At 44.6% G+C, this 12,072-nt stretch overlaps 1 protein-coding gene across 1 annotated transcript in view; it reads right to left on the bottom strand.

Annotated features, from left to right (window-relative positions):
• Window positions 1–12,072, bottom strand: part of ITGBL1 (integrin subunit beta like 1) — a 1,349,590-nt gene that overhangs the window by 664,634 nt on the left and 672,884 nt on the right. Inside the window, exon 4 of the mRNA XM_085622268.1 lies at window positions 10,910–11,032. Coding sequence (XP_085478394.1) covers window positions 10,910–11,032 — 123 coding nt within the window. The remainder of the gene's footprint in view (window positions 1–10,909; window positions 11,033–12,072) is intronic.

Here is a 12,072-nt window from a genome sequence, read left to right as displayed (position 1 = left end):
ACGCGGCACTCAGCATGGCCCCCTAGTGTGAACGCGCTGGGTGCACGGCTCTCAGCACGCCCCCCTAGTGTGAACGTGCTGGGTACGCAACTCTCAGTGCGGCCCCCTAGTGTGAACACGCTGGGTGCGCGGCTCTCAGCACGGCACGCGAGTAATTCACAGATCTTTAAAAGACCATTTACCTGTAAATGAGGCTTTGTTGTAATTTCACCTCTTAGAGCTCCTGCATCTCCACTCTGCCTATGACTGGAAGAATTAGCCCCCCCTGAAATTTTTATCAGCCACCCCCAAAATTTGGCTCTAGTTGCGCCCCTGACTGGCATGCGCCGGCTCTGCCCACTTCGCTTACAGAATTCCATAGATTCTATCCGCGGTATGTAAATGATCCAGCTGTGGGGCTGGGACTATCTTGCAGACAGGATTCTGGGCCTTTCCCGAGGCTTGGTTTGCAATCCTGACGCTCTGCCGGGGTTGCCACTGGTTGGCAGCCAGTTAGAGCCAAGCTCGTGCTCGGGGGTTAGGCTCCGCCAACAAATGTACTTATCCAATCACTCTGCCAATCCCCAAGCACTTATAAATTCACTATACACTCTCCTTGCAGCACTCTAATCATCCAGTCTCTACCCATGTACTCATAGAAAGCCCAGACAAAGTTACATAACCGAGGTCTTCCCCACTGCCAAAGGTAACATGGTTGCTTGCGCAGTCAACAGCACAATGTAATGTGGTAGGAACCAGGGCCATCATGCATACATAATGAACACACGGACGCAGTTAGATAGATAGTGGAACTGGCTAAGGGCCCGTGCACTCGGCCCTTTTTTATCACCCGGGCCACATGTCCAGTGATGACTGTGCTGGATGCGTGTGGGGTGAGTGTAAGCCAGCCCTCAGGAAATGGTTGGTGCTGGCAACATCTACAACAGTGATAATCGGATCACACACAGAGATTCAATAATAAAGGGTCCATGACTGGTGGTGCACTAAGGTAGGGGTACCAGATCTTAAATCACACACAAAAGATTGTATCGTAAAGGGTCCATGTCTTGTGGTACACTGAAGTAGGGGCACCAGAGATGAGCGTGCTGATGTGACGAAATTGTTAAGGTCCCTTCGGGATATTCCTGCTGCATGAGGTGACATTGTTGCGTTCAGTGTCTATAGCATGAAAGTCAATCATAAAGGGTCCATGAGTTGTGATGCACAGAGTTAGTGGCACCTGAAGAGCTCAGCGTGTGCACAGCCAGCGATGATGGCGTGTGCTTGCAGGACAGGATTGGATTGGATATGTGTGAGACCTGCTAACCGCAGTGTAGTCCGGAGGCAGCGGTCAGCAAGGGCTTACAACCACGTGGTGTTGACTTGTGGTGCACTGAGTTAGTGGCAATAGTGGCGCTCAGCGTGTGTGCAGGCAGCAATGATACATAGTTCGGGTGGGCCGCACTGGGAGCAAAGTCTTTTGCCTAATTAATTCTGCGTTAATAAGGCCACGTGGAGGTGACTTGTGGTGCACCGAGTTAGTGGCATCAGAAGCATTCAGCGTGTGCCCAGCCAGCGATGATGCGTGGTGCGGTCGGGCCGCACTGGGAGCAATGTCTGTTGACTACTGGACTGTGTCATCTGCAATCACGACTCAATCTGAATTGTGAACCCTGCTGGATTGGATATGTGTGAGACCTGCTGACCGCAGTGTAGTCCGGAGGCAGCGGTCAGCAAGGGCTTACAACCACGTGGTGTTGACTTGTGGTGCACTGAGTTAGTGGCAATAGTGGCGCTCAGCGTGTGCGCAGGCAGCAATGATACGTAGTCCGGGTGGGCCGCACTGATAGCAATTTCTTTTGCCTAATGAATTCTGCCCTAATAAGGCTATGTGGCGATGACTTGTGGTGCACTAAGTTAGTGGCACCTGAAGCACTCAGTGTGTGCACAGCCAGCGATGATGTGTGGGAGCAATGTCTGTTGCCTACTGGACTGCGTCATCTGTAATTGCGACTCGATGTGAATTCTGAGCCCTGCTGTCCACAGTGTAGGCCGGAGGCAGCGGTCAGCAAAGGCCCACAGCCACGTGGCATTGAATTCAGCTGCACAGTTAGTGGCACCAGAAGCATTCTGCGTGTGCGCAGCCTGCGATGATGCGTGGTCCGGGCAGGCCGCACTGGTAGCAATGTCTTTTGTCTAATGAATTCTGCCTTAATTAGGCTACAAGGCGATGACTTGTGGTGCACTGAGTTGTTGGCACCTGAAACACTCAGCGTGTGCGCAGCCTGCGATGATGCGTTGTCCAGGCGGGCCGCACTGGGAGCAATGTATCTTGCCTACTGGACTGCGTTATCTGCAATCGCGACTCAATCTGAATTGTGAGCCCTGCTGTCCGCAGTGTACATCAAAGGCAGTAGTCTGTACAGACATAACTCTGCAGTGCTGTGCCACTGGGTTTGCAGGGGGCCTGTGTCGAGGAGGCCCGCAGTCACAGCAGTGGCCTTGTGGCAGGGTGAGAGCTGCCGCTCTGGCAGACGTGTTGGCCCTCACAGAAGTGAACCACACCAAGAGCCCCGGCCTATTTATTCACACGCAGGAGTGGCGTACGTTGGACCAGCCCACTCCGCTTCCGGTTCCGCTTACAAGGGGGACAGCACAGCTACATGATCGAGATCTTCACCACTGCCTGAGGTAACATGGTTGCGTCTACTGTACACAACAGTACAAGCACCAGCAGTATATGTACACATGGAGATGTCTGTGCTCTGCATAATGAGGTCTGTCGAGCACATTACCGCTACACTTGGCATTGTGTGCATTGTTATTGATGTGTGACTTGCCTCCTTCACACATACTTGGTTCCCACGTCTCCCAACATTCAGCTATTGTGTGGCTGAGGGGCCATGCCATTTTGGGAATGTCCGCTGTTCTGTTCTGCGCTGCCTCGGTGGTAGTAGGGGGGTGGTCCGAGGGGGAGGTCCTGGGGGTGTGGCAGTGGGTGTTGTGGCCTTCTTGGGTGTCGGAGCTGCATGATCAGTAGCTCTATGACATATGTTGGTCTTCAGATGTGGTTCTGGGCTGAGCTCCCTTTCATACTGTAGGTAGTCATCCTGCTTTACACCAGCAAAAGGCAGATGTTAAATTCCTACTGCTAACGCGGCTTATCACCTGTTTTTGGATCGCATCGCACATTTCGCTGGTCGTTGAAAATATCGGGAAGTGGTTTTTTCGCATTTTTTTGCACGGGAACACGTATTCTGCATATCATTAGCATTAGTTGTCGTTCTCATTGGTGGCAAGGTTTTTTTGAGGACGCTATCGCTGGAAAACTGCCGATATCGGCAGTTTTCACCAGGTTGAGAATGCGATGATAATTCTTTTGCTGTGGCAAAGTGCCGATAACTCAGCAATAAATTCTTGAGAATACACCCCATCGTTTTTTTTTATTTTTTCGTCCGAATTCGTGCACCCAGCCGCTTTTACAAAAAAAAATAGTAATCATTTTTTGCCCCTGGGGCTTTTTGTAGGATCCCCTGAACAGATCTAGGGGTCAGGGTGTTTGTACCCTGCCCACTTTTCTTGTTTTTTCATCTTTTTTCTTGTGATTCGCATGTAGCTACAACAAAGTCCTAATAAACTCAAGGGCTTGTTTTAGAGTCACCCTATAACCCAACAGTTGGGATTTATCGCTGAGTTATCAGCAGTTTAGCGTGGCAAAAGTGGCAAAAGAATTATCGCCCCAGTCTCAAGTTGGTGCACACTACCACATTGACCACAGGCTGACGGTACCAACACAGCGGACAATCAACATCGTTACGCAGACAAAGCTGCTGGCTGTGCTGCACCTGTTGGCCTCTGGTATCTTCCAGCTAACAACTTCGAGAGTTGGAGGAGTCTCACAGCAAGCCCTGTTAAACTTCCTCACATGTCTTGTATGCATGTCTACAAAAGCAACGTAGGGCTCCTGCATCCGTACCACCCACTCGTCCCAATTCGTAGTATTCCTGCACAACCAAACCCAACCTCAGCCGTTGTTTGACACCTCTGTGCTCCCGATCCAAGATTGTAGTCACTGAAATGGGGGTGCGCCTGGTCATGAAGTCTAGTAATCAAAAGTAGTGGAAAAACAGTACTTTATTAGAAAAACATAAATTAACAACACAAAAACATCAAATAACAAGTGACATTGCCAACAGGGAACATCAACTTGTGGATCGAAATCACTTTAGATCATCCTGGAAATCCCCAAACTCCGTATTCAGAAACCTGTTGTATAAACGAAGACAATGGTCAAGCAATAGTATGGTCACAAACGTAATATGGAACAATGTATTTACTTGGACAAACCGGAATGCTTACAGGTATGATCAATCCTGCACAAAATGACTGTAACAGAAGCTTATGTGGTCATAATCTTCGTAGGAAAGGAAAGGAACGTTACAACCACACGAACTCCTGTTACGGTCTCATTATGCAGGATTTATCACACCTGTAAGCATCAGGGTTCATTTCAGCTTGATACACCTGCATGTTCACTTTACCTACACTGCACAGAAACAGCTGGAGACCAAGCAAGGAAACCATGCCATAGCAGCCTTCCTGCACGTGTTGGGGGCAACTGACTGCACGCATGTACTACTTGTACCCCCTGCCGACACTGCACACAGTCACCGCAACAGAAACCACATGCATTCCAACAATGTGCAGGCAAAATTAGACCACCGGGGCTTGTACACTAATGTTGTTGCAAACTTCTCAGGCAGTGTGCATGATTCCTACATGTTTCGTAAGCATCCCATCCCTGGTCCCCAGACCAGTCTGCCTTCCAGCGATGACTTCCTGACCCTGGGCACCCAGACCTCAATGCCCACCTGCCGCCACCGGCGTGTCTCAAAGAGGGCCCACCACATGCCGGAGCAACCTCCTCAGCCATCGCTGGATTCCGCAGCACAGGACCCCAGCGCATCCTACTGCACTGCGCCGAGGAGTCATGTCTGTACAGCCAGCTGCCTTTGGCGTACACGCGGTCCAGCCGAGCTCACAATTCAAATCGGGTCTTGATTGCCAGGATAGCGTATCGAGGCCACGCATCATCGCAGGCTGTACACCCGCTCAGTTCTGGTGGCACTAACTCAGTGCAGCTCAAGTCATCTCTAGATGGCGGGAGGCCTGTGTTGGCCAAAATGCCTCGGCTGCCACCAACTCTGTGCACCTCAAGTTATCGTCACGTGGCAGGAGGCCAGTGTCTGGGAAAGTGCTTTGACTGCCACCAACTCTGAGCACCTCAAGTCATTGCAATCTTGCGGGAGGCCCGTGTGAGTCAAAGTGCCTTGGCTGCCACCAACATAATAAGCACACAGATACACCCAGATAGAGAGTGGAAATGGCGTTGAGTACGTGCGCCCGGCCCTTTTTATTGGCAGGGTCACATGTCCTATGACGCCTGTGGACATGGGTGTGGTGTGGGTGTAATGCAGCCATGAGGGAGTGGCTGTGGCATGCTGACAACTAGACCTGTGATCAGGAGATCACTACAGGGAAGACCTGGGACATGTAGTGTTGTAGTTCCCTCCCTGTAAGCGTAAGCAGAGTGGGCTGGCTGAAACGCGCATCGTTCATGACTTTACCAATATGGCTGTTTGAATCCGCACACCCACCGAGATAGGTACACGACTCCACTTTTTTCTCAAAATATATATATATATATATATATATATTAATATTTAAGAAATCAATAGACAATATATTATTTTAATAACAAAATAAATTACAAAAACTATTTTGGGATATTAAAGTTACAAAATATCACTAAAAAAATTCAAAATTACTGAAAAAACCATAGGCTTAATGAACATTATAATTCGAAATTAGCATTTAAAAAACCTTTGAAATTCACAGAAACAAAACATAGGATTCAGGCATGTTATAGTTAGAAATTAGCATTTGAAAAACCGTTAGAAATTCACAGAAAAAACATAGGTTTCAGGCACGTTGTAGTTAGAAATTAGCATTTTAAAAACCTTTAGAAATTCACAGAAAAAAACATAGGTTTCAGGCACGTTATAGTTAGTTGGACATTTCTCTCGTACAAAACCATAGAAATTCCTCCGTTATAGTTAGTCAAGCTAACTATAACTCACGCACCCACAATGCACTGCTGATGATGTGACATATTACATCATTCATGACATGGTCAGTGTCATCACTGATGACATCTCAAATGACATCACTGATGACATCACTGAAGACATCATCCACGTGAAAATCTGATGCACCTCCTCACACTGATATAACCTTTGATACACCCACTGTAAGATACAGACTACCATTTTCAAAACCATCGACACGCCAATATCAGTTACTACATACGCACTCACTGATTCCTAGGTCTACACACACATCCACTCATTCACCCATACAATCACTCATACATGCAGTCACTCATCAATACAACACTATCATAAGCACGCATCCACCTATACAGACACTCACACACCACCACGTGTCCAGAGTTACTCACACACCTAGTCAGTCATGCAAAGAATCAATCACACTTCCATTTGCTGACCTGTACAGTTATACACACACCACATCACTTATTCAAACAGAAACAAATGCATACTTACTCTCTTATACAATCACTGATACAAGTACACACTCATCCATACAGCCACTCTCACAATCACTGCCTCTCACGTATAGTCATTTATATACTTCAACTTTCACATACACTGCCTTTTACATATATAATTACTTGGACATGTACCATTGAGAAATCTATTCACTCACCAACACACCCATACACACACTCACCCACCCATACAGCTGTTTCCACATGCACTCTTGAACCTATACACACAGTGAAGCAACCACTCAAACATCTATGCACACAGTCACACACCTCCCACCCACCCACACATACACACTCAGGCACCCATACAAATACTCAGGCAACCTATCGATAACCCATATAGACACTCATGTAGCTACTGACCAACCCATGCAGCATCTTATTCAACAACAGACAGACACATGTAATCACTCACTTAAACAGTCAGTCAAGCACCTACTAAATCCTCCATTCAGACACTTATACACCCACCCATTCTTCAATACACCTTGGCATATATATAATACATATTTAAACTTTAAAGAAAAACACAGTCACTGGAAGATGTCATCAGTGATGTCATCAGTGATGTCACTGACCATGTCATGAATGATGTAATATGTCACGTCATCAGCAGTGCATTGCAGGTGCGCGAGTTATAGTTAGGTGAACTAACTATAACTGGGGAATTTTTATGGTTTTGTACGAGAGAAATGTCCAACTAACTATAACGTGCCTGAAACCTATGTTTTTTTCAGTGAATTTCTAAGGGTTTTTAAAATGCTAATTTCTTACTAGAACGTGCCTGATACCTATGTTTTTTTCTGAGAATATATATATATAATTGTAGTTAGGAAATAGAATGTAAAAAACTTTAAAAATTCACTGAAAAAAGCAAAGGTTACAGAGACATCATAGTTTGGCTCAGATTTCACTCATACAAAAGCAGTGAAATTCAGCAGTTGTAGTTAGCTGAGCTATCTATAACTTACGCCCCCACGATGCACTGCTCATGACCACACATATTACATCACTCGTGACATGGTCAATGATATCACTGATGAAATCTTAGATGGCATCACTGATGACACCATCCAGTGAGTGTAAGTGTTTTCTAGAAGATTACATGTGTTGAACAAATATACCAAGGTACTACAAAAGTAAAATTGGTATTTCTCCAGCACTACTAATGAGTGATACTATTTCTAAAATATATTATGTGAGTAGCTGTGTTACTGTGTATGTCTGTGGGTGTGTGGGAGTCTGAGTACCTGTAAGGGTCGGTGAGTGGCTGTAGGGGTGCATATATAGGTGTGTGAGTAGCTGTATGGGTGAGTAGGTGGCCATGTGAGTGACTGCATTGGTAAATGAGTGGATGTGGCAGTGGCTGTATGGGTGAGTGAGTGGTTGTGTGAGTGGCTGTATGGCTGGGTAAGTGGGTAAGTAAGTGACAGTATGGGTGAGTGAATGGATGTCTGAATGGTTGTATGAGTTAGTGACTGGCTGTATAAGTGGCTGTATGGGTGAGTGAGTGGCTGTTTGGTTAAGTGAGTTGGTGTGTGAGTGACTGTATTGTAGAGTGAGTGTCTGTGTAAATGGATGTATGGGTGAGTGAGCGGATGTGTGAGTGCCTTTAAAGATGTGTGAATGGTTATGTAAGTGGGTGTGTGAGTGAGTATGTGAGTACTTGTATGGTTGAGTGAATAGCTGTGTTAAGAGCCTGTATGTGTGAGTGAATGGGTGTGTGAGTGGCTGCTTAGGTGAATAAGTGGGGGTGTGAGTAGCTGTATGGGTGAGTGTGTGGCTGTGTGATTGGCTGTAAGGGTATAGACTGGTTATATGAGTAGCTCTTTGGATGCGTGAGTGGTTGTCTGAGTACCTGTTTGGGTCTGTGAGTGGGGATGTGATTTATTGTGTGGGCGTGTGAGTGGGTGAGAGATTGTATAGGGGTGTGAATGCTTCTATGGATTATGTCATCATTGATGTCATCAGTGATGTCAAGTTATAGTTAACTCAGTTAGGTATAACTGCTGAAATTATCTGATTTTGCACGAGTGGAATCTGAGCCTAACTACACTGTCCATGTAACCTTTGGTTTTTTCAGTGAATTTTTAAGTTTAAAAGAAATTCTATTTTCTAACTATAACATCCATGTAACTTTTGTTTTTTCTGTGAATTTCTAAGGTTTATTTTAATGTTGTTACTTGACTATAATATCCCTGTAACCTTTGGTTTTTTTAGGTGAATTTCTTAGGTTTTAAAAAAAATAGTATTTCCTAAATGTAACCACTAACCTTTGACAGTGAGTGTGGGAGTGAGTGCATGAGTGCCTCAGTAAGTCTGTGAATGGGTGTGTGAGTCTCTGAGTGGGTCTGTGATTCAGCGTGAGAGTGTCTGAGTGAGTCTGTAAGTGGGTGTGTGAGTGTGTGGGCGCTGTCTGTTTTATCCTCTTCTCCTCTGTTTTATCTTTCCTGCTTGTTTTTCTGACCTTTGTTTTTCCTTTCCTGCTCATTTTTCTGCTTCAGTTATGCCCTTCCTGCTAATTTTTCTACCCTCTGTTTTGCTTCTTTCTGCTCGTTATTGACCTTTATTTTGCCTCTTTCTGCACGTCTCTCACCTATATTTTACATTTTGCTGCTGGTTTCTGACCTCTATTTTACCTCTTTCTGCTTATTTCCGACCTTCATTTTGCCTCTTTCTGCTCATTGCTGACCTTTATTTGGCCTCTTTCTGCTCGTTTCTCACCTTTATTGTGCCTCTTTCTGCTCATTTCTCACCTTTAAATTGCCTCTTTCTCCTCCTTTTTGACCTTTCTTCTGCCTCTTTTTGCTCGCTTCTGACCTTTATTTTGCCTCTTTCTGCTTGTTGCTGAGCATTATTTTGCCTCTTTCTGCTGGTTGCTGACATTTATTTTGCTCCTTCCTGCTCATTGCTCACCTTTATTTTGCCTCTTTCTGCTGGTTGCTGACATATATTTTGCCTCTTTCCCCTCTTTGCCGACTAAATTCTGCCTGTTTCTGCTGATTAATAAAGCCTCGGGGAGGTGGTGATCCCCGGGGCAAGGGGTTCATGTAGCCTCCTACAAATGCCTTCATTTCCCCCGGGAGGTGGTAGTCCCAGGGCTTCTAAAAGCCCAGAGGGGGGCTCCATGCGGCACCTCTCCTTTATTAAAAACAAAGCCCTGGGGAGGTGGTGGTCCATGGGGCTTTGTGTTTAAAAGTCCAGGAGGGAGGATCTGTGTGGCCCCCCTCCATTATGTTTTTAAAAAGTTACAGGGAGGTGGTGGTCCTTGAGGCTTAATTAGACGCAGGAAGGGTCACCCCCTCCTTTTCTATTAAATGCCCCCCCAGCAATTTGTTTATATTTATACAAGAAAAGCTTTTTGGCCCTGCCAAGGCTTGGGGAAGATCAGAGCATACCTACCCTGCCACTATTTTTACGTTTCTTGGGGGACTCAACTGAAGCTGAGATCAAAGATGTCTGCCAGCACTTTCTGGTTGAAGTGTTGGCAGTCAATCAGAGCTTTGCTTTTTCCTGCACAAACTTGTTATTATTTGCAAAGTCATTGTGATCCCAGATACACTAATTTGTAATTCCTTACATTTCTCAACAACTCCTGAATGGATTTACACCAAATAACAAAAAGCACAATCTGCGGACCAAATGCTAACTTCCACATTTGGTGGAATTCCTCCCAGCGGTTTGGGCTGTAGTCATGTTCAGAGCTCCTATGGGAATTAATATGGGAAACGCACTTTTGTTTACCCCCACTTTCTCATGGCCCCCACTATACGATTCGCCCCAAAACTTTCCATGCCCAACAAGAATCACTGGTAGACTTTTTTTGAAATGTTTGTGAAGATTCGTCAGACATCGCCAAGGATATAGGCAAGTTACAAAAAAAATGCTTTTCCAATGGAAACATGGTCCTAACTTTAACTACCTACTGGTGACCACCAGTGCACCTACATTTTGTGCAGGCTAGTCGCACAATGCAACTGCCATGTTTCCTTCCACTGTGTGCAACTTTGCTTTTCTGAAAATTAGGACCCACAGGTTAATATGCCATAGTGGTGATATGTAAAGATGCAGCTTCCTGATTGCATGTGACATAAAACAAGACTGATATTTGTAAGTACTTAATAAACATTTCCAATACAAAAAGTGCTACATTTGGAGTATCTCCATGAATACAGAACACTTTGATGGCAATGGTGCCCAAAAGGTATGTTTACATCGATGTAGCGGTAAATGTTTTCCTCTATGGAGGCATTATTTTCCAGTTTTTAGACTAATTATATGAGTAAGATCGATACTTACCTCCGCATATCTCACCGGTTTCATCATCAATGCATTCGCCATCGTCACACTCACAATATTTTCCATAGATTAATCCATTCCCTTCAGAATTCTCACATTTACACCTCCCACAGTGACAAGTGCCTGTATACACAGAAAGATAATATGCAATGCAAATCATCATATTGTGTTTTCAAACGGATTACCACGAGCAACTAGCATTTTTCTTACATTTATTAAAAACAGTACCCCCAAGTAAACATGATAGGTATATTGCAGTCACTGAGGAGTCTCTTTATAAGGTCTTGGAACAGAGATACTGTATTCCTTTTAATAAATGACACAACAAATTTCCAAAAACTACTAAAATCTTTGACTTGGTGTGGTGTTCTTTAATACAGAGAGATAGGATGTTTGTAAATATGAAGAACAAAATTAGATTTTCTTGTACAAAATCAATAACACCAAAATATATTAGAATCAGTTAAATACACATATTAAAAGAAAGCTGTAGCTCAGAATGTGTAGAAATATGCAGAGAGAGTCTATCTTTCTCACAATTACTTAAAGCATGGACAAATATATGTTGCCATAAACATATCCTTTCTACTGATTGTTCTTTTTTAGAAAAACAGAGCAGAAGAAGGGAAAGCTATGTTTCTCTTTCATTTTAAAGGGCAGGTTTAATTATGCTCTGTGACGGGCCTTTTCCCTGGGCTGCTGGCTCTGGCAACAGGGTTGTGACATCAGAACTGAACTATAATAAGTTATTGCAGTTGAGCGGCTACCTCATTTCTTTCTTACAGGTGACTGTGGACATCACAAACCACCTTTAATAAGGACATTGGACTCCCATATATTATAACTGTATTTCTTCTAATTGTTCTGCTCTAGTTCGTTGTATTTCTTATTCAAGTCATACAGCCAATTGGTATGCCACAGGAAGACTTAACTTATGTTACCACAAGGATAGCTCTATACAATGCGAAACACCATACTGTTTCATGGAAGTAATTTGATGAACAAAAGGGGTGCGACAGGACGGATGTGGCAAAATGACCATGAATTAAAATTAATTCAGAGCCAAGGAGAATCTATACCTAGGAACTGCGATGAATTTGGAATTAAAAAAAGTGGATTGCAATCTAAAAGCAACACTTTAGTGGGCAAATGTGTTAAAAGTA

This window comes from Triturus cristatus, chromosome 8 (genome assembly GCF_964204655.1).
Source record: "Triturus cristatus chromosome 8, aTriCri1.1, whole genome shotgun sequence".
Taxonomy (NCBI): Eukaryota; Metazoa; Chordata; class Amphibia; order Caudata; family Salamandridae; genus Triturus; species Triturus cristatus.
The sequence above is the reverse complement of the archived record's forward strand: the minus strand, read 5'-3'. Positions and strand labels throughout refer to the sequence as shown.